Below are 25,010 nucleotides of genomic sequence, written 5' to 3'. Positions count from 1 at the left end.
GTGTCCAAGGTGGGGCGATCATTTTTTTTATGGGGGCACATAGTAAAAAAGAAAAATCTTCATTTTATACATTATGTGAAGCTCCAGATTGCAGAGCACTTGGGGTTGAAATTCAGCCTGGGGATTGAAGAAGTCTTTAATCTGTTTCTAAAACATAATCAGCATTTAACATATATGTATTTAATGACACAGTTAAAAGTAACAAAAGTTTATTAAACAATCAGATTATAAAAATTAAAGCAAATTTAATGGAACAAAAAAAAAACAACCTCCAAGGCTAAACAGAACTATTACATTATGAAGGGAAATTATTCATATTTAAACTTAAAACAGAACAGGACAACTACGTGTAGCCTCTATATTGAGATTTTTTTAAATTATATTTTATTTTGAACACAGGTTTTCTCCTGAAATGTTTCCTCTTACATTAAAGGAATCTGTGCCTTTTATTGGTCAGCCAGTAGGGACTGATTTTATTAATTAGCGTTACATGTGTAATTATTAATGCTGTGTGTGCCCTGAACACAAACACATGTAGGTAATGATGGCTGACCTGCTGTAGTCCTGGAAGATTTTCTTCAGCCTTACCTGCGTCATCCAATCGCTGAGTCATGAGCTTCTACCACAACCAATCAGCATCGGAGCGCACCTCAATAAACTCCTCCATCTACGGCTCCATCTACTCACCAGCTGGGCTTCAACCCACCTCCATCCCTTCTTCTCCACCCTTGGTCCTTCATCTTCTTCAGACTTCCATCCTCTCCTTTGCCTCCTCCACCAGTGTCCGGGTCCCGGGGGGAAGACGTCTCTAATCCTCATCCTAATCTGCGCATCTAAGCCTATATCATTTCACAGCTTCCATGTCTTCTACCGGACGCCATAACTTTAATCCATATCACAGGAGAAATTGGTCTGGATAGATTTTAATTCCCTTTACTGCTTTTTCACAAACGTCAAGCCTGATTGTTGCAATTATATTTTGAAGTACCCAATGTTAAAATTCACCATTAATAGAAAACTCACACTTTTTTTGTCTTTTTGCAGCTTGAACCACTCTACCAGGCAGCGTTCGCTTCTTACCGCAGTTTCATTGTGATTTCATTCAGGTATGAGTTGCAGATAAATTCTGAAGACTGTTTAATATGAATGTGCACAGAATAACTGAAATGTTGTTACCTCTGCAGCAATGGATCAATCATCAACAACATTGACCTTGGATTTGCAACAGCATCCCAACCTAGTAGCACCCAAATCAAAGATGTTTTGGTGAAAGCAAATTCAACCGTCACAGCTTTCAACATTGACATCAACTCAATTTTTGTGGATGGCACACGTAAGTTACATTACATTCAAACTACAGAAAATATAGATTAACATGTTAATCATACAAGATCTATGAACTCACGAAGGAGTTTGTTGTAAGTTTTTTTTTTTGCCTTCTTTTACACAGAAACGTCGAGTGGAGCAAGCCATACAATCAGCCTCATCACTGCATTCAGCATGGTCCTGTTGTCATGGCTTCTTTCAACACAACAATAACGTCTCTGCTGGCTTCCAGAGGAAAATCTGCATGAAAATGTCAATTATTGCTTGTGTGAACAAGAATGTTGTTCTAATTCCAAGATTCACTTAGAATTTTAAACTTTAAAACATTTATTGAAACTTGATCATTTCCTCATGTCAATTTTGTCTTATTTATTAATGAAAAACTAATTATTCTGTGTCATTGTATTAACTTATCATATTCATCATGAAGGTATTTCTTGAAGGATTATTTAGTTTGGTGAAGATTTCTCTCTCAATAAATATTGTAGGATTTACCAAAAATAAGCTGTCTGAGCAACGTCCTGTATGATTGTCCAGTTTTTTTTTTCCTTTTAATTGTATTTATAACAGAAGGTATTCTGTAAAGAATATACCTGTCAGTTTAATAAAAGATAATGAAAACACAATTTTGCAATGGAATTGTTTTTATATATTAAATTATCTTCTTTTCTCCTCCCTGTCTGAAGTTACAAACCAAACTTATCTTGTTTTAGCTTAGTTAGAATTACTAAAATTATTTCTATTTACTAAACTATATGATTTGTGTCAAGCCTTTGGGGTTTCCTTCCACAGGTTTCCACACAACATTTTGCTGGAGTTCTGGCCCATTCCTTCTGATGACAGAATTGGTGGGACTAAGTCCATTTTGTAGGAAGCCTCACTTGCACACACACCAAGTTAAAACCTGAAAAGTGTGGTCGGATTTAACTTCACACAGTGAGAACAAATATGCATGTCTCTTTTTAGTCTGTGTATGGAAAGAGTTAATGCTTTATATACTTACACTTATTATTATTATTGTAATCAGTATCTAAACCCATGCAAAAATGTTTTCATGAAACTGCGTCCATTAGAATAACAAGCAAATAATCAGCCGACATCTTCAGGGAATCAGGAGAAAATATTCCAATAATCTCAGTACATAAAAAGAGACAGTGACAGAAGACAATGGCAGGCCATTCACCCTGTCTCCCTTAGAGACAGGGTGAAGCTCGGTCATCCGGGACGGACACGAAGTAGAGCTGCTGCTTCTCCACATTGACACGAGCCAGTGGCGGAGGTTCTGCCGTGTGGTTAGGATGCCTCCCTGGTGAGGTGTTCTGGGCACATCCCACCGGGAGGAGACCCAGAAGTAGACCCAAGACACGCTGGAGGGACTATGTGCCTCTGCTGGCCTTGAAATGCCAGTGGAAGGATGGACAGATGGATGAACGGATGGAAAATGCATTAGGAATGATTCACTGTATCTGACATACTTTTGAATGGGAACAACCAAAAACAACATCCTACTTCTGTTATTTATAATGCTAGTCATAGATCAGTCACTTTGGTCTGAGGCTCAGCAGTCTTTTTATTAAATGCAGCAAACTATGAAGTGGCTAGATTTGACTCATCTGCCAATGACACATAGAGAAAGTATTTCAAAAGAAAGCCATGCAATTACTGATTTTAGTTTCCTCTTGAATTTTCCTTGTGGTTGAATGACTGTACTTGTTAAAGCATTTTCCTATGTAGTTAAATGTCTAAATCAAACACATGTGAATTGTAATTTCACACATCGTAATTAAAGAATTATACAATAAAGTTTATTGTAAAATGTTTGTTTACAAATTTATTTTATAGTTGCATTCTCAACTGACATTGAAGACCCATGTTGCTTTTTTTTTGACTCAGAATATTTTTAAAATAAATTTCAAATTGTTTTGAAATTCTCATGTATGCTTTGTTACAGTATGACTCCACAACAGACATTTCTTGCCATGTTATGACATAACTTTTGTAAGACCTTACACAAAAAAACAAGTTCTCATTTAAGGATCACAAACTGTGGACTTCTTGTGATCCCTTTTGTGAACCTAAGCATGGTTTGTTTTGTGCCTGATCCGACCTGTCAACTAAGAATTTCACAAGTTAGTAATGGATTTCTGAACAGAGTGCATCTATTCTAAATTTGGATTCTCTAAAGCTGTCAGCGTTGCACAAAAGACGGTATTACAGCCACACCTCTGGTATTTTCTTACTCACAATTTGCATTCAACAAATTTACCGTGTACCTTAGCAAAATGAAACTAAGCCAAAAAATATATTTTCGCTGTTTTTATTCGCAGCAAAGTCTTATCTTTATATTTTGACATACTTAAAACTGCAACACATCCACAAATAAAAGCAAAATCGTCTGGATTGTTTACTTGGGTGAAATGAAGAAATATCACTGAGCTGTGAATGTGGTGTAGATGGTAGAAACTTTTAAAGAAAAGGGTAGTTGCACAGCCGGATTTGTTACCTTGCCATTCCTGAAATACCTATGTTGTTTCAAGCGAAATTTCATATCTGCGTCATTCTGGTAATAACTTAGAGCTAATATATAAGGCTGAGCAAGCTCTAGAAAAGCAAGTTTCAAGAGCAGCAAGAGAGATTTTAGGAACCTTTGAATTGATTTACTGCTCTGGGTAAGTACATTTCTGAGCGTTAAGATTTAAAGGTTTAAATACAATGAACTTTAAAAAATTTTAACACAGATTTGTTTTTAGATATTTACACACTAGTTTTAAATTGAGGAATTTGTAAACATTTAACTAGTTCGCACTGATTCAAGGGCAATCCATATAATCAGTAAAATAGGCAAAATTATGTCAAAGTTTCACCACATTAAAGAGAATCAAAACAGATTTTTACTTTTAGTTCTTTTTTTATATATATTATCAAAGTTACAGAATTTGGACATTTTTTTGTTTGTTTTTTCTCACTTTTTCATAAAAACTGCTTTTGTTTAGGAGAAGTCATGAGTACGTTTTCCCATTTTTGCTAAATTCTTACTTTAGGAGTCATTATAAAAATATATTTAAAAAAATATTTTGTGGTCTGTTTATCTTAAAGTAACAGCGAGGTTATTTAAAATAGATACTAAACATTTCAACAATATTCTAATATATGGAGTTTATATTCACGTTTTAGTTCTGCTTAATCCCAGAGTTCAGCCCTCTCTGATCTGTATTATCTTGAATATGGAAGTCAGTACAGTAGCAATTTTCAGATTGGCAAAAGATGCTTTTCTCTTAATTTCTTTCTTTTCTTCTATTTTCTTTTCTTTTCTTTTTTTTGTGTCTCCGGGTTTGTGTTGAACGTCGACTTGAATTTGACCACTTAGGCAGGATCATTTTCTGAGCTATCCATCCCTTTGGAGAGATGAGCACAGGCAGAATCACAGAGTACCAAAAATACCTGTTTCTTCATTCTTGTTCATTCTCCTGGAAACATTGTAACACTTTTTGCCTTGGCATATTTAACACCTCCAATTTTTAAGACAGACCTTTCAAACTCCCAAAATACCCCACGAGTTTACTACAAACAGTACTGACAGAAAACCACATAAGGAGATTATAGAATTTGTGAGTTTGTGTCAAAGACAGACGTGGCCTTTATTAAAACCTACCCCAGTATGTAGGATGCAATGCATGATGGGATGAGTTGGAGCAAAATTTTAAAAAAAGAGCAAAATTAGAAACCACGTTGTAGATGCAATTTAACAAGTGTAATTGAGAAATAAGCCAACCCAAAATAGCGTCTTGTCATTCTTTATGGACAACTTTCAGATAATTAGCTTCTTGAGAAACTACTTTCTCAACAGAGAGACAATATTCTAGTTCCAACTGTGTAAAAACCCAATCAAAATTCATCTTTTGTCAAAAAAAAAAAAAAAAGTTTGTACCTCTAAATCAGTTGTTTCCTAAATAAAATAGGAACATCACAGCTTTCAGCCCTGACATCCACCTTGTGGGCTTGACTCAATAATCAAAGAATTGATGTAGCGCCATCAATTATAAATGGTAGAATTGATGGTTTTACAACGCGCAACGCGTTGCAATCATCCCTGTTGCAGGCAAGATCTGCCTACAACAGGAAAAAAAACAACATTTAATTAGAATATAGTTCATTACTATTTACTGATACATATTGAAATAGACATTATTTCTCTCTAAAACCCACACAGGACAGTGAAAAATAAATTTGGCAAAATTTGCCTGCAGGGTTCCAGAAGTGTTTCCAACTTCTGCTCTCTGTCCATTTCAGCTGTAATTGGCGATCTTGGTGTTGTGTGTGGTGAGAACATCCCTGAGTTTCTGCGGATTCCTTTTATTATGTTCAAAGTCGAATTCCATCTGGATGGGAATATTTATTTTGTCCGTGTTCTGTTTAATTGCTCCCGCGTTCAAAGTTGCCCACGACGTTTCTTCATTTGTCCAAAACATTGCCGAATGCGCTGTTTAAAAGGCGTACCCTGACAGGACGCCGGAGAAGCTGCGCGATGCGTTATGTTTCGTGGCATTATTTAGGCTAAATGAACTCGCTTCATTAAAAACATTAGTCAAAAATGGCATATTTGCACACAGGCCAGATGCCCACCCACCACTAACTAAGCAGAAATATAAGGTTTTGTTTTTTTCTTTAACAATTTAAATACATGGTTCATTTTGTTCTGTGGTCTTTCCCAGCCTCTCAACACTTTAAATTGTTTTAGTTTTCCTCTTCTGAACAGGTTCAACAGGATATTCCTGTTATAGACTACTAACGATGACAAATCCTAAGCATTACTGAGTTATTAAATACGTGTTATAGCCTATGTGATAATTTGAATAAAACTGGAAATTTATCAAATTAATAATTCAGTATTGTTTTCGTAATTTATTACACAAAAATATATTAAATTTGGAATCAGAGCAAAATTTGAATCAAATGCATGGTAAAATCATTTATTATTTTTTTTTCCAAGTTATGTTTCACTTCCGGTGCTAAAGTAGATTATTGAATAATTATAACTGCTCCTTGTCTACTAAATCCTAACAGCTTCACAGGACCTCAGTGGCAGAATAGCCAATGACAAAAATATGTTTCATGTTTTATTTTATCTGATTTGTAATATGGAGAGATAAAAAATAAATTCCTAAACTTTAGGAGCACATGACTATGAATAAAAATATACACATTAAGTTATTACTCAAGTACGGAACAGAATTAGGGCCACTGGAAAAAAACAAAATCTGACTTTAATCTCAGAATTCTGAGAACAAAGTCAGAATCGTGACATTTCTCTCAAAATCCTGATTTGAAAGTCAGAATTTTGTTTTTTGGTGGCCCTAATCCTCTTCCATACATTACTTGAGACCTAAAACGGCGAGTGACTGAGGGTCATTGCATGTAACGGAAACCCTGTAAATTCTAGACACTAACAGATACCATAGAATTGCACAAAAATCCGTGAGGGACGGCGGAGTCCCTGCTCGAAATTCCGTGTAAGAGGTGTACGGAGCCTGGTCCCAGAAGCCCATTAAAATGCTGCCTACATCGTTTTAAACTGTGTGATTGTAAACGTGAAAGGCAATAAAAATAGCAATAGGTATTTTGTTCCATATAACACAGTAGGAGTGTAACAGGTAAACCTTTTATGGATGCAAACTCGACTTAAAACCCACCTGTTTAGGATTGTATTTGAAAAGTAATCATTTACAAATTTATAGATGGAACCTGACCTAATGTCGTGTTTTGATTGTTGATTCTATGTTGCATTGTTTTTCTCTGTTTGATATGATGTAAAGCACTTTGAAATGCTTTGCTGCTGAAATGTGCTATACAAATAAAATCAGATTGATTGATTGATTGATTGATTGATTGATTGATTGATAAATATAAATTTTTTTAATCATAATTTGTGCAAGATAATTATTTATTATTTCAATTTGACAGTCAAGTCTCCAGTTGTATTACAATTTTACATAAATAAAAATCTAATTTTGTACATTTTAAAGTACTAAACTGACACTTGTGGCCTTCCATACATGAGGCTCTGAATCAAATTATTAATATATTAGGCTTCTGGGTGTTAGACGTGTAGATTTGAGCTAGTTTTGAACTTTCCTCTCACAGCTGAGGGTTTACAGCAGTCTCTACATTTCAATCATACCTATTTTTAAGATGCAGCGGTGAGGAGGAAACTGGTATCCGTGTCAAGCTAGAGCAAACTTTGAAACAGCGCAGTTATTAATGTTACCAGTATCCAAGCATTAACCATCAGATTCAGACCTGGTATAATGATAACTTCCACAAGTAAATATGCACAGTAAGCCTCTGGCAGAAACAGCTGAGCGCAGAGGGCACAGAGGTAGTCTGTGGATTCGAGAGTGAACCGAAGGCTGTACCAGCAGCTTGACGTTGTTTCTATTTCTAGAAGCGATGGCACAACTGGCTGACTCAGAAAGGAGCGACAAATTGAAGCTGCTTATTTTCCCCTGTCTGCCTGTAGTGCAACGAGAATTTTATAATTTACTATAGAACGGCTATATATATATATATATGTATATATATATATATATATATATATATATATATATATATATATATATATATATATATATATATATATATACACACAGTATAGACCAAAAGTTTGGACACACCTTTTAATTCAATGAGTTTCCTTTATTTTCATGACTATTGACATTGTAGATTCACACTGAAGGCATCAAAACTATGAATAACACATGTGGAAATATGCACTAAACAAAAAAGTGTAAAACAACTGAAAATACCCCTTATATTCTGTGATTACTGCTTTGTACACACTGCATTTTCTTGATGAGCTTCAAGAGGTAGTCACCTGAAATGGTTTTCACTTCAGAGGTGTGCCCTGTCAGTTTAATAAGTGGGATTTCTTGCCTTATAAATAGTCATGAAAATAAAGAAAACACATTTTAATTAGAAGGTGTGTAAAAACCTTTGGTCTGTACTGTATATATATATCTATCTATCTATCTATATATATATATATATATATATATATATATATATATATATATATATATATATATATATATATATATATATATATATATATATATTTGATGTCCACGATGAAATGTGGACATCCACATTTCCTTGTGATATCCACATTTCAAAATATCTCTATGTTAAATGACATTAAGTATTGATGAATTATTTCTCTGATTCACTAATGTTTGAATAAGTTGTTTGTTTTGCTTACAATTACAGCATTAAGATTGAAAAAGCATGGGTCCTGAAAAAGTGTTACCACTGCTACTAATACTAACAAGTAAGTTTGATATTATAAATCCAGTGACTAAATACAACAGCATATGATGTAAATATTGATTATTTAAAATGTTTCCACTCTAAAAAATAAACAGCTCAGAAGATGATGGCTGCACAGACAACTACAAATCCTACAACCATCACAAGTGCTTATTCAACAACAAACAAAGTGGCAACAACAAGAAGCACTCCAGACACAACAACAGCAGTTGTTACCACAACAACGTCAGACACAACTACAGAGCCTCAACCAACAACTGTAGTTGTTCCAGAAACTACAACAGCTATTCCATTACAAACTACAGCTGTTCCAACTGAAACTACAACCACACTCTCTGTAACAACAGTTGGTCGCCCAACAACCACAGAAGAAAAATACAAAACAACAGCAACTCCAACAACAACCACAGCACCATCGAGTACAGCTGATGCAAAAACAACCACTACAGCTGCTACATCCACAACTGCTGCATTAACCACAACAACGGCTGCAATAATCACAACCAAAGAAGCTGAAACCACAACCACGGATCCTCCGAAAACAACTACAGCTACTTCATTCACAACCACTTCAGAGCCAACCACAACAACAGCGGCAACGACAACAACTACATTGGCTCCAACTACAACTACAGCTGTTCCAATAACAACCACTGCAGTTCCAACCACAACCACAGCAGCACCAACCACAACCACAGCAGCTCCAACCACAACCACAGGTGCTCCAAAAACAACAACAGCTGCTTCAACCACAACTACATTGGCTCCAACTACAACTACAGCTACTGGAGCACCAACTACTTCAGATCCAACCACAACCACAGCAGCTTCATCCACAACAACAGCTGTTCCAAAAACAACCACTGCAGTTCCAACCACAACCACAGCAGCACCAACCACAACCACAAATGCTCCAACCACAACCAAAGCACCTCCAATCACAACAACAGCTGCACCAACCATAACCAGAACCGCTCCAACCACAACCACAGCAGCTCCAACCACAACAACAGCTGCTCCAACCACAACTACAGCTGTGTCAACCACAACCACAGCTGCATCAACTACAACCACAGCGGCTCCAACCACAACCACAGCTGCTCCAACCACAACTACAGCTGTGCCAACAACAACCACAGCTGCATCAACTACAACTACAGCTACTCCAACCACAACCACAGCGGCTCCAACCACAACCACAGCGGCTCCAACCACAACAACAGCTGCTCCAACTACAACAACAGCGGCTCCAACCACAACCACAGCTGCTCCAACCACAACCACAACTGCTCCAATCACAACAGCAGCTAAAACCACAACAACAGTGGCTACAACCACAACCACAACAGCTCCAACCACAACCACAGCTGCTCCAGCCACAACAACAGCTGCTCCAACCACAACCACAATGGCTCCAACCACAACAACAGCTACTCCAACCACAACTGCAACAGCTCCAACCACAACAACAGCTTCTCCAACCACAGTGATAGTTGCTCCAACCACAACAGCAGCTAAAATGACAACAACAGCTGCTCCAACTACAACCACAGCTGCTCCAACCACAACCACAGCGGCTCCAACCACAAGCACAGTGGCACCAACCACAACAACAGCGGCTCCAACCACAACAACAGTTTCTCCAACCACAACCACAACGGCTCCAACCACAACCACAGTTGCTCCAACCACAACCACAACGGCTCCAACTACAACCACAGCTGCTCCAACCACAACCACAGCGGCTCCAACCACAACCACAGCGGCTCCAACCACAACAACAGCTGCTCCAACCACAACAACAGCGGCTCCAACCACAACCACAGATGCTCCGACCACAACCACAGATGCTCCAACCACAACAACAGCGGCTCCAACCACAACCACAGATGCTCCGACCACAACCACAGCTGCTCCAACCACAACAACAGCTGCTCCAACCACAACCACAGTTCCTCCAACTACAACCACAGTTCCTCCAACTACAACCACAGCGGCTCCAACCACAACCACAACTGCTCCAATCACAACAGCAGCTAAAACCACAACAACAGTGGCTACAACCACAACCACAACAGCTCCAACCACAACCACAGCTGCTCCAGCCACAACAACAGCTGCTCCAACCACAACCACAATGGCTCCAACCACAACAACAGCTACTCCAACCACGACAACAGCTGCTCCAACCACAACTGCAACAGCTCCAACCACAACAACAGCTTCTCCAACCACAGTGATAGTTGCTCCAACCACAACAGCAGCTAAAATGACAACAACAGCTGCTCCAACCACAACCACAGCAGCTCCAACAACAACCACAGCTGCTACAACCACAACCACAGCGACTCCAACCAAAACAACAGCTGCTCCAACAACTACAACTGTGCCAACCACCACGGCTCCAACCACAACCACAGCAGCTTCATCCACAACAACAGCTGTTCCAATAACAACCACTGCAGTTCCAACCACAACCACAGCAGCACCAACCACAACCACAGCAGCTCCAACCACAACCACAAATGCTCCAACCACAACCAAAGCACCTCCAACCACAACAACAGCTGCACCAACCATAACCACAACCGCTCCAACCACAACCACAGCAGCTCCAACCACAACCACAGTTGCTCCAACCACAAGCACAACGGCTCCAACTACAACCACAGCTGCTCCAACCACAACCACAGCGGCTCCAACCACAACCACATCGGCTGCATCCACAACAACAGCAGCTACAACCACAACAACAGCTGCTCCAACCACAACAACAGCTGCTCCAACTACAACCACAGACGCTCCAACCACAACCACAGTTGCTCCAACCACAACCACAACGGCTCCAACCACAACCACAACGGCTCCAACTACAACCACAGCTTCTCCAACCACAACCACAGCGGCTCCAACCAGAACAACAGCTGCTAAAGCTACAACAACAGCGGCCCCGACCACAACCACAGATACTCCGACCACAACCACAGATGCTCCAACCACAACAACAGCGGCTCCAACCACAACCACAGATGCTCCGACCACAACTACATCGGCTCCAACCACAACAACAGCGGCTCCATCCACAACAACAGCACCTCCAACCACAACAACAGCTGCTCCAACTACAACAACAGCAGCTCCAACCACAACCACAGCTCCTCCAACCACAACTACAACTGCTCCAACCACGACAACAGCTGCCCCAACGACAACCACAACCACAACCACAGCTGCTCCAACCACCAGCACAACAGCTCCAATCACAACCACAGCTGCTCCAACCACAACAACAGCTGCTCCAACTACAACAACAGCAGCTCCAACCACAACCACAGCTCCTCCAACCACAACTACAACTGCTCCAACCACGACAACAGCTGCCCCAACGACAACAACAACCACAACCACAGCTGCTCCAACCACCAGCACAACAGCTCCAATCACAACCACAGCTGCTCCAACCACAACCACAGCGGCTCCAACCACAACCACAGATGCTCCGACCACAACCACAGATGCTCCAATCACAACCACAACCGCTCCAACCACAACAACAGCGGCTCAAACCACAACCACAGCAGCTCCGACCGCAACAACAGCTGCTCCGACCACAGCCACATCCGCTCCAACCACAACCACAGCCGCTCCAACCACAACCACAACAGCTACAACCACAACCACAGCCGTACCAACCACAACAACAGCTGCTCCAACCACAACAACAGCTGCTCCAACTACAACAACAGCAGCTCCAACCACAACAACAGTTGCTCCAACCACAACCACAACGGCTCCAACCACAACCACAACGGCTCCAACTACAACCACAGCTTCTCCAACCACAACCACAGCCGCTGCAACCACAACTGTAGCAGCTCCAGCATTAATAAAACAACTGACTTTTAAGTCTGATGAAGTATTCACCTCTGATTTGGGAGACCCATCATCATCAGGATTCCAAACACGCTCTGGACATATAATGAATCGAGTATGTTTACATTTCTTACTTCCAAAACAGTGTTCATTGTAATTTTTATAAAAATGAATTCTGCTTCATAAATTAATATCTTTTTATATGAATATAAATATTTTGTGTATCTCTTCAACTTGAAGATGTGAGTTAAGTTTTATTCTAAATTTAAAAAATACATATGTATGTTATAAATATTATAAAATGTATTGCTTACCTAGAATGTAGTCTTAATTTTCCTCAAACATCACAACATATACTTTCATTCTTTTTCATTTAGAGGAGTATGTAGAATTTCTATTGAAATCAATACAACAAAATATATTAATTGTAATAATGTTTATATCTAGTGATATCCAGAAAAACATTTTTTAAAATTGTACACTTAACATTCTTATTTTCTCCACGTAGCTTGACCCACTTTTCAGAAGAGCTTTCCCCTCATTCCAAAAGACTGGAGCCATGAGATTCAGGTAATTTCTTTGTAGTTTGCTCAAGAAATTATAAACTTTTGTAGGAAGGCACTTGTAGACAATAACTAATTATGCTCATACATTTGCAGGGCTGGATCAATTATCAACTCTGTGGACCTTGAATTTCAGTCATCATCTTCTCCTAATGATACACTAATTAAAGACATTTTGGTTAATGAGGCTTCAAACATCAGGGAATTCAACATACTAGCAGACACGGTTGCTATTAGTGACCCAGGTAAGAGGAATAAACTAATTTAAGAAAATTGAGAGTATGTTGAGAACAGCTTAGAAGAACTCAAATCTTTTTTAGTTCTTCTATGCTGTGCACATTTGGTAAATACAATAAATATAACAGCACATACAACAACCACAGCAGATCCAACTACAACCACAGTGTCTCCAACCACAACCACAGCAGCTCCATCTACAACCACAGCTTCTCCAACTACAACCACATCGGTTCCAGCCGCAACCACAGCGACTGCAACGACAACTGAAGCTGCTCCATCTACAACCACAGAGGCTCCAACTACAGTGGCTCCAACCACAACCACTGCTGCTCCAACTACCACTACAGATGCTCCACCCACAACCACAGCTGCTCCAAGCACAACCACAGGGGCTCCAACCACAACAACAGCTGGATCAACTACAACCACATCGGCTCCAACCACAACCACAGTTCCTCCAACTACATCCACAGCGGCTCCAACCACAACCACAGCTGCTCCAACCACATCCACAACTGCACCAACCACAACCACAGTGGCTCCAACCACAGTGACAGCTACTCCAACTACAACTACAGGTGCTCCAGCCACAACCACAGAAGCTCCAACCACTACCACAACAGCTCCAACCACAACCACAGCTGCTCCAACTACAACCACAGAGGCTCCAACTACACTTGCTCCAACCATAACTACAGCTGCTCCAACTACAACTACAGCTGCTCCAACGACAACCACAGAGGCTCTAACCACAACCACAGTGGCTCCAACCACATCCACTGTGGCTCCAACCCCAACCACAACCACAGCCGCTCCATCCACAACCACTGCTGCACCAACAACATCACCTGCTCCAACCACAAGATCAGTGGCCCCAACTACAACTACAGTTGTTCCAACTACAACCACAGAGGCTCCAACCACAACAACAGCTGCTTCAACCACAACCACAGCAGGTCCAACCACAGCAGTAACAACCACAACCACTGCTACTCAAAGAACAACTACGGCAGCTCCAACCATAACCACGACGGCTCCAACCACAACCACAGCCACTCCAACCACAACCACTGCTGCTTCAACAACTACGGCACCTCCAACGACAACACCTGCTCCAACCACCACAACAGCTTCACCAACCACAGCGACAGCTGTTACAACCACAACCACAGAAGCTCCAACCACATCCACAGTCGCTCCAACTACAACAACAGTGTCTCCAACCACAACCACAACCACAGCTGCTCCAACAACAACTACGGCATTTTCAACAACAACAACACCTGCTTCAACCACAACTACAGCTGCTCCAACTACAACCACAGAGGCTCTAACCACAACCACAGTGGCTCCAACCACCACCACAGGTGCTCCGACCACAACCACAGTGGCTACAACCACCACCACAGGTGCTCCGACCACAACCACAGCTGCTCCACCTACAACTAAAGATGCTCCAACTACAACCACAGAGGCTCCAACTACAGTGGCTACAACCACAACCACTGCTGCTACAACTACCACTACAGATGCTCAAACTACAATCACAGAGGCTCCAACCACAACCACAGCTGCTCCAACCACAACCACAGGGGCTCCAACCACAACAACAGCTGGATCAACTACAACCACATCGGCTCCAGCCACAACCACAGTTCCTCCAACTACATCCACAGCGGCTCCAACCACAACCACAGCTGCTCCAACCACAACCACAACTGCTCCAACGACAACCACAGTGGCTCCAACCACAGTGACAGCTACTCCAACTACAACTACAGTTGCTCCAGCCACAACCACAGAAGCTCCAACCACTACCACCACAGCTCCAACCACAACCACAGCTGCTCCAACAACAACCACAGATTCTCCTACAACAACCTCAGAGGCTCCAACCACAACAACAGCTGCTCCAACAACAACCACAGCTGCCCAAACCACAACCACAGCTGCTCCAACTACAACCACAGAGGCTCCAACTACACTTGCTCCAACCATAACTACAGCTGCTCCAACTACAATTACAGCTGCTCCAACTACAACCACAGAGGCTCCAACTACAGTGGTGTTGGGTACCACAACCACTGCTGCTACAACTACCACTACAGATGCTCCAACTACAACCACAGCTTCTCCAACTACAACCACATCGGCTCCAGCCGCAACCACAGCGACTGCAACGACAACTGAAGCTGCTCCATCCACAGCCACAGAGGCTCCAACTACAGTGGCTCCAACCACAACCACTGCTGCTCCAACTACCACTACAGATGCTCAAACTACAACCACAGAGGCTCCAACCACAACCACCGCTGCTCCAACTACAACTACAGTTGCTCCAACCACAACCACAGCTGCTCCACCTACAACTACAGCTTCTCCAACTACAACCACAGAAGCTCCAACCACTACCACAACAGCTCCAACCACAACCACAGCTGCTCCATCAACAACCACAAATTCTCCTACAACAACCTCAGCGGCTCCAACAACAACCACAGCTGCCCAAACCACAACCACAGCTGCTCCAACTACAACCACAGAGGCTCCAACTACACTTGCTCCAACCATAACTACAGCTGTTCCAACTACAACTACAGCTGCTCCAACTACAACCACAGAGGCTCTAACCACAACCACAGTGGCTCCAACCACATCCACTGTGGCTCCAACCCCAACCACAACCACAGCCGCTCCATCCACAACCACTGCTGCTCCAACAACAACTTCACCTGCTCCAACAACAAGATCAGTGGCCCCAACTAAAACTACAGTTGTTCCAACTACAACCACAGAGGCTCCAACCACAACAACAGCTGCTTCAACCACAACCACAGCAGGTCCAACCACAGCAGTAACAACCACAACCACTGCTACTCAAAGAACAACTACGGCAGCTCCAACCACAACCACGACGGCTCCAACCACAACCACTGCTGCTTCAACAACTACGGCACCTCCTACGACAACACCTGCTCCAACCACCACAACAGCTACACCAACCACAGCTACAGCTGTTACAACCACAACCACAGAAGCTCCAACCACATCCACAGTCGCTCCAACTACAACAACAGTGTCTCCAACCACAACCACAGCTGCTCCACCAACAACCACAGAAGCTCCAACCACAACCACAGTGGCTCCGACCACAACCACAGCAGCTCCATCCACAACAACAACAGATCCAAGTAAAACAACAGTGTCTCCAACCACAACCACAGCAGCTCCAACCACAGCAGTAACAACCACAACCACTGCTACTCCAACAACAACTATGGCAGCTCCAACAACAACCACGACGGCTCCAACCACAACCACTGCTGCTCCAACAACATCTACGGCAGCTCCAACAACAACAACACCTACTCCAACCACAGCAACACCTGCTCCAACCACAACCACAACGGCTCCAACTACAACCACAGCTGCTCCATCCACAACAACAGCAGCTCCAACCACAACAACAGCTGTTCCAACCACAACAACAGCTGCTCCAACTACAACAACAGCGGCTCCAACAACATCATCACCTGCTCCAACCACAAGATCAGTGGCCCCAACTACAACTACAGCTGTTCCAACTACAACCACAGAGGCTCCAACCACAACAACAGCTGCTTCAACCACAACCACAGCAGGTCCAACCACAGCAGTAACAACCACAACCACTGCTACTCAAAGAACAACTACGGCAGCTCCAGCCACAACCACAGCCACTCCAACCACAACCACTGCTGCTTCAACAACTACGGCACCTCCAACGACAACACCTGCTCCAACCACCACAACAGCTTCACCAACCACAGCTACAGCTGTTACAACAACAACCACAGAAGCTCCAACCACAACCACAGTGGCTCCGACCACAACCACAGCAGCTCCATCCACAACAACAACAGATCCAAGTAAAACAACACTGTCTCCAACCACAACCACAGCAGCTCCAACCACAGCAGTAACAACCACAACTGCTCCTCCAACCACAACCACAGCTGCCCAAACCACAACCACAGCTGCTCCAACTACAACCACAGAGGCTCCAACTACACTTGCTCCAACCATAACTACAGCAGCTCCAACTACAACTACAGCTGCTCCAACTACAACCACAGAGGCTCTAACCACAACCACAGTGGCTCCAACCACCATCACAGGTGCTGCAACCACAACCACAGTGGCTTCAACCACCACCACAGGTGCTCCGACCACAACTACAACTGCTCCAACCACGACAACAGCTGCCCCAACGACAACCACAACCACAGCTGCTCCAACCACCAGCACAACAGCTCCAATCACAACCACAGCTGCTCCAACCACAACCACAATGGCTCCAACCACAACAACAGTGGCTCCAACCACAACAACAGCTGTTCCAACCACAACCACAGATGCTCCAACCACAACAACAGCGGCTCAAACCACAACCACAGCAGCTCCGACCACAACAACAGCTGCTCCGACCAAAACCAAATCCTCTCCAACCACAACCACAGCCGCTCCAACCACAACCACAACAGCTACAACCACAACCACAGCCGCTCCAACCACAACAACAGCTGCTACAACCACGTCCACAGCTGCTACAACCACAGCCACAGCAGCTCCAACCACAACAACAACTTTTCCAACCACAACAACAGGCGCTCCAACCACAACAGCTGTAACCACAACAACAGCGGCTCCAACCACAACCACAGCTGCTCCAACCACAACAACAACTGCTCCAACCACAACCACAACGGCTCCAACTACAACCACAGCTGCTCCAACCACAACCACAGCGGCTCCAACCACAACCACAGCGGCTCCAACCACAACAACAGCTGCTCCAACCACGACAACAGCTGCCCCAACGACAACCACAACAACAGCTGCTCCAACCACAACCACAACAGCTCCAATCACAACCACAGCTGCTCCAACCACAACCACAATGGCTCCAACCACAACAACAGCGGCTCCAACCACAACAACAACAGCTACAACCACAACAACAGCGGCTCCAACCACAACCAGCGATGCTCCGACCACAACCACAGCAGCTCCAACCACAACAACAGTTGCTCCAACCACAACAACAGCAGCTCCAACCAGAACAACAGCTGCTAAAGCTACAACAACAGCGGCCCCGACCACAACCACAGATGCTCCGACCACAACCACAGATGCTCCAACCACAACAACAGCGGCTCCAACCACAACCACAGATGCTCCGACCACAACCACAGATGCTCCAACTACAACCACAGCGGCTCCAACCACAACCACAGCTGCTCCAACCACAACTACAGCTGTGTCAACCACAACCACAGCTGCATCAACTACAACCACAACGGCTCCAACCACAACCACAGTTGCTCCAACCACAACCACAACGGCTCCAACTACAACCACAGCTGCTCCAACCACAACCACAGCGGCTCCAACCACAACTACATCGGCTCCAACCACAACAACAGCGGCTCCATCCACAACCACAGCTGCTCCAACCACAACAACAGCTGCTCCAACTACAACAACAGCAGCTCCAACCACAACCACAGCTCCTCCAACCACAACTACAACTGCTCCAACCACGACAACAGCTGCCCCAACGACAACAACAACCACAACCACAGCTGCTCCAACCACCAGCACAACAGCTCCAATCACAACCACAGCTGCTCCAACCACAACCACAGCGGCTCCAACCACAACCACAGATGCTCCGACCACAACCACAGATGCTCCAATCACAACCACAACCGCTCCAACCACAACAACAGCGGCTCAAACCACAACCACAGCAGCTCCGACCGCAACAACAGCTGCTCCGACCACAGCCACATCCGCTCCAACCACAACCACAGCCGCTCCAACCACAACCACAACAGCTACAACCACAACCACAGCCGTACCAACCACAACAACAGCTGCTCCAACCACAACAACAGCTGCTCCAACTACAACAACAGCAGCTCCAACCACAACAACAGTTGCTCCAACCACAACCACAACGGCTCCAACCACAACCACAACGGCTCCAACTACAACCACAGCTTCTCCAACCACAACCACAGCCGCTGCAACCACAACTGTAGCAGCTCCAGCATTAATAAAACAACTGACTTTTAAGTCTGATGAAGTATTCACCTCTGATTTGGGAGACCCATCATCATCAGGATTCCAAACACGCTCTGGACATATAATGAATCGAGTATGTTTACATTTCTTACTTCCAAAACAGTGTTCATTGTAATTTTTATAAAAATGAATTCTGCTTCATAAATTAATATCTTTTTATATGAATATAAATATTTTGTGTATCTCTTCAACTTGAAGATGTGAGTTAAGTTTTATTCTAAATTTAAAAAATACATATGTATGTTATAAATATTATAAAATGTATTGCTTACCTAGAATGTAGTCTTAATTTTCCTCAAACATCACAACATATACTTTCATTCTTTTTCATTTAGAGGAGTATGTAGAATTTCTATTGAAATCAATACAACAAAATATATTAATTGTAATAATGTTTATATCTAGTGATATCCAGAAAAACATTTTTTAAAATTGTACACTTAACATTCTTATTTTCTCCACGTAGCTTGACCCACTTTTCAGAAGAGCTTTCCCCTCATTCCAAAAGACTGGAGCCATGAGATTCAGGTAATTTCTTTGTAGTTTGCTCAAGAAATTATAAACTTTTGTAGGAAGGCACTTGTAGACAATAACTAATTATGCTCATACATTTGCAGGGCTGGATCAATTATCAACTCTGTGGACCTTGAATTTCAGTCATCATCTTCTCCTAATGATACACTAATTAAAGACATTTTGGTTAATGAGGCTTCAAACATCAGGGAATTCAACGTACTAGCAGACACGGTTGCTATTAGTGACCCAGGTAAGAGGAATAAACTAATTTAAGAAAATTGAGAGTATGTTGAGAACAGCTTAGAAGAACTCAAATCTTTTTTAGTTCTTCTATGCTGTGCACATTTGGTAAATACAATAAATATAACAGCACATACAACAACCACAGCAGATCCAACTACAACCACAGTGTCTCCAACCACAACCACAGCAGCTCCATCTACAACCACAGCTTCTCCAACTACAACCACATCGGCTCCAGCCGCAACCACAGCGACTGCAACGACAACTGAAGCTGCTCCATCTACAACCACAGAGGCTCCAACTACAGTGGCTCCAACCACAACCACTGCTGCTCCAACTACCACTACAGATGCTCCACCCACAACCACAGCTGCTCCAACCACAACAACAGCTGGATCAACTACAACCACATCGGCTCCAACCACAACCACAGTTCCTCCAACTACATCCACAGCGGCTCCAACCACAACCACAGCTGCTCCAACCACATCCACAACTGCACCAACCACAACCACAGTGGCTCCAACCACAGTGACAGCTACTCCAACTACAACTACAGGTGCTCCAGCCACAACCACAGAAGCTCCAACCACTACCACAACAGCTCCAACCACAACCACAGCTGCTCCAACTACAACCACAGAGGCTCCAACTACACTTGCTCCAACCATAACTACAGCTGCTCCAACTACAACTACAGCTGCTCCAACTACAACCACAGAGGCTCTAACCACAACCACAGTGGCTCCAACCACATCCACTGTGGCTCCAACCCCAACCACAACCACAGCCGCTCCATCCACAACCACTGCTGCTCCAACAACATCACCTGCTCCAACCACAAGATCAGTGGCCCCAACTACAACTACAGTTGTTCCAACTACAACCACAGAGGCTCCAACCACAACAACAGCTGCTTCAACCACAACCACAGCAGGTCCAACCACAGCAGTAACAACCACAACCACTGCTACTCAAAGAACAACTACGGCAGCTCCAACCATAACCACGACGGCTCCAACCACAACCACAGCCACTCCAACCACAACCACTGCTGCTTCAACAACTACGGCACCTCCAACGACAACACCTGCTCCAACCACCACAACAGCTTCACCAACCACAGCGACAGCTGTTACAACCACAACCACAGAAGCTCCAACCACATCCACAGTCGCTCCAACTACAACAACAGTGTCTCCAACCACAACCACAACCACAGCTGCTCCAACAACAACTACGGCATTTTCAACAACAACAACACCTGCTTCAACCACAACTACAGCTGCTCCAACTACAACCACAGAGGCTCTAACCACAACCACAGTGGCTCCAACCACCACCACAGGTGCTCCGACCACAACCACAGTGGCTACAACCACCACCACAGGTGCTCCGACCACAACCACAGCTGCTCCACCTACAACTAAAGATGCTCCAACTACAACCACAGAGGCTCCAACTACAGTGGCTACAACCACAACCACTGCTGCTACAACTACCACTACAGATGCTCAAACTACAATCACAGAGGCTCCAACCACAACCACAGCTGCTCCAACCACAACCACAGGGGCTCCAACCACAACAACAGCTGGATCAACTACAACCACATCGGCTCCAGCCACAACCACAGTTCCTCCAACTACATCCACAGCGGCTCCAACCACAACCACAGCTGCTCCAACCACAACCACAACTGCTCCAACGACAACCACAGTGGCTCCAACCACAGTGACAGCTACTCCAACTACAACTACAGTTGCTCCAGCCACAACCACAGAAGCTCCAACCACTACCACCACAGCTCCAACCACAACCACAGCTGCTCCAACAACAACCACAGATTCTCCTACAACAACCTCAGAGGCTCCAACCACAACAACAGCTGCTCCAACAACAACCACAGCTGCCCAAACCACAACCACAGCTGCTCCAACTACAACCACAGAGGCTCCAACTACACTTGCTCCAACCATAACTACAGCTGCTCCAACTACAATTACAGCTGCTCCAACTACAACCACAGAGGCTCCAACTACAGTGGTGTTGGGTACCACAACCACTGCTGCTACAACTACCACTACAGATGCTCCAACTACAACCACAGCTTCTCCAACTACAACCACATCGGCTCCAGCCGCAACCACAGCGACTGCAACGACAACTGAAGCTGCTCCATCCACAGCCACAGAGGCTCCAACTACAGTGGCTCCAACCACAACCACTGCTGCTCCAACTACCACTACAGATGCTCAAACTACAACCACAGAGGCTCCAACTACACTTGCTCCAACCATAACTACAGCTGCTCCAACTACAACTACAGCTGCTCCAACTACCACTACAGATGCTCCACCCACAACCACAGCTGCTCCAACCACAACAACAGCTGGATCAACTACAACCACATCGGCTCCAACCACAACCACAGTTCCTCCAACTACATCCACAGCGGCTCCAACCACAACCACAGCTGCTCCAACCACATCCACAACTGCACCAACCACAACCACAGTGGCTCCAACCACAGTGACAGCTACTCCAACTACAACTACAGGTGCTCCAGCCACAACCACAGAAGCTCCAACCACTACCACAACAGCTCCAACCACAACCACAGCTGCTCCAACTACAACCACAGAGGCTCCAACTACACTTGCTCCAACCATAACTACAGCTGCTCCAACTACAACTACAGCTGCTCCAACTACAACCACAGAGGCTCTAACCACAACCACAGTGGCTCCAACCACATCCACTGTGGCTCCAACCCCAACCACAACCACAGCCGCTCCATCCACAACCACTGCTGCTCCAACAACATCACCTGCTCCAACCACAAGATCAGTGGCCCCAACTACAACTACAGTTGTTCCAACTACAACCACAGAGGCTCCAACCACAACAACAGCTGCTTCAACCACAACCACAGCAGGTCCAACCACAGCAGTAACAACCACAACCACTGCTACTCAAAGAACAACTACGGCAGCTCCAACCATAACCACGACGGCTCCAACCACAACCACAGCCACTCCAACCACAACCACTGCTGCTTCAACAACTACGGCACCTCCAACGACAACACCTGCTCCAACCACCACAACAGCTTCACCAACCACAGCGACAGCTGTTACAACCACAACCACAGAAGCTCCAACCACATCCACAGTCGCTCCAACTACAACAACAGTGTCTCCAACCACAACCACAACCACAGCTGCTCCAACAACAACTACGGCATTTTCAACAACAACAACACCTGCTTCAACCACAACTACAGCTGCTCCAACTACAACCACAGAGGCTCTAACCACAACCACAGTGGCTCCAACCACCACCACAGGTGCTCCGACCACAACCACAGTGGCTACAACCACCACCACAGGTGCTCCGACCACAACCACAGCTGCTCCACCTACAACTAAAGATGCTCCAACTACAACCACAGAGGCTCCAACTACAGTGGCTACAACCACAACCACTGCTGCTACAACTACCACTACAAATGCTCAAACTACAATCACAGAGGCTCCAACCACAACCACAGCTGCTCCAACCACAACCACAGGGGCTCCAACCACAACAACAGCTGGATCAACTACAACCACATCGGCTCCAGCCACAACCACAGTTCCTCCAACTACATCCACAGCGGCTCCAACCACAACCACAGCTGCTCCAACCACAACCACAACTGCTCCAACGACAACCACAGTGGCTCCAACCACAGTGACAGCTACTCCAACTACAACTACAGTTGCTCCAGCCACAACCACAGAAGCTCCAACCACTACCACCACAGCTCCAACCACAACCACAGCTGCTCCAACAACAACCACAGATTCTCCTACAACAACCTCAGAGGCTCCAACCACAACAACAGCTGCTCCAACAACAACCACAGCTGCCCAAACCACAACCACAGCTGCTCCAACTACAACCACAGAGGCTCCAACTACACTTGCTCCAACCATAACTACAGCTGCTCCAACTACAATTACAGCTGCTCCAACTACAACCACAGAGGCTCCAACTACAGTGGTGTTGGGTACCACAACCACTGCTGCTACAACTACCACTACAGATGCTCCAACTACAACCACAGCTTCTCCAACTACAACCACATCGGCTCCAGCCGCAACCACAGCGACTGCAACGACAACTGAAGCTGCTCCATCCACAGCCACAGAGGCTCCAACTACAGTGGCTCCAACCACAACCACTGCTGCTCCAACTACCACTACAGATGCTCAAACTACAACCACAGAGGCTCCAACCACAACCACAGCTGCTCCAACTACAACTACAGTTGCTCCAACCACAACCACAGCTGCTCCACCTACAACTACAGCTGCTCCAACTACAACCACAGAAGCTCCAACCACTACCACAACAGCTCCAACCACAACCACAGCTGCTCCAACAACAACCACAAATTCTCCTACAACAACCTCAGCGGCTCCAACAACAACCACAGCTGCCCAAACCACAACCACAGCTGCTCCAACTACAACCACAGAGGCTCCAACTACACTTGCTCCAACCATAACTACAGCTGTTCCAACTACAACTACAGCTGCTCCAACTACAACCACAGAGGCTCTAACCACAACCACAGTGGCTCCAACCACATCCACTGTGGCTCCAACCCCAACCACAACCACAGCCGCTCCATCCACAACCACTGCTGCTCCAACAACAACTTCACCTGCTCCAACAACAAGATCAGTGGCCCCAACTAAAACTACAGTTGTTCCAACTACAACCACAGAGGCTCCAACCACAACAACA

General features: G+C 44.5%; 2 protein-coding genes and 3 long non-coding RNA genes across 5 annotated transcripts; all 5 read left to right on the top strand.

Moving 5' to 3' along the window:
• Nucleotides 1-116: 116 nt before the first annotated feature.
• Nucleotides 117-1,895, top strand: LOC111611153. The gene is made up of 3 exons (XR_002753913.1): nt 117-1,106; nt 1,185-1,333; nt 1,451-1,895. It is a non-coding gene; the product is annotated as an uncharacterized LOC111611153 (long non-coding RNA).
• An 8,405-nt stretch (nt 1,896-10,300) lies between these two features.
• LOC111611074 (mucin-5AC-like) lies at nt 10,301-16,692 on the top strand (the record flags this gene model as incomplete). Its single annotated transcript, XM_023346700.1, has 7 exons — nt 10,301-10,849; nt 13,222-13,330; nt 13,673-13,903; nt 14,471-15,105; nt 15,191-15,213; nt 15,374-15,501; nt 15,806-16,692. Coding segments are annotated over 7 exons (2,562 nt in total), but the record flags the coding sequence as incomplete, so codon positions are not given.
• Nucleotides 12,551-13,212, top strand: LOC111611115. The gene is made up of 3 exons (XR_002753890.1): nt 12,551-12,637; nt 13,031-13,092; nt 13,182-13,212. It is a non-coding gene; the product is annotated as an uncharacterized LOC111611115 (long non-coding RNA).
• Nucleotides 16,693-19,440: 2,748 nt separating the features above from the next.
• LOC111611114 lies at nt 19,441-20,102 on the top strand. Its single transcript, XR_002753889.1, has 3 exons — nt 19,441-19,527; nt 19,921-19,982; nt 20,072-20,102. It is a non-coding gene; the product is annotated as an uncharacterized LOC111611114 (long non-coding RNA).
• A 1,017-nt stretch (nt 20,103-21,119) lies between these two features.
• LOC111611073 (mucin-2-like) lies at nt 21,120-24,385 on the top strand (the record flags this gene model as incomplete). The annotated part of the gene is made up of 3 exons (XM_023346699.1): nt 21,120-21,914; nt 23,195-23,348; nt 24,246-24,385. Coding segments are annotated over 3 exons (1,089 nt in total), but the record flags the coding sequence as incomplete, so codon positions are not given.
• Between the last annotated feature and the right edge of the window lie 625 nt (nt 24,386-25,010).

This window comes from Xiphophorus maculatus, chromosome 14 (genome assembly GCF_002775205.1).
Source record: "Xiphophorus maculatus strain JP 163 A chromosome 14, X_maculatus-5.0-male, whole genome shotgun sequence".
NCBI classification, from domain to species: Eukaryota; Metazoa; Chordata; class Actinopteri; order Cyprinodontiformes; family Poeciliidae; genus Xiphophorus; species Xiphophorus maculatus.
The sequence above is the reverse complement of the archived record's forward strand: the minus strand, read 5'-3'. Positions and strand labels throughout refer to the sequence as shown.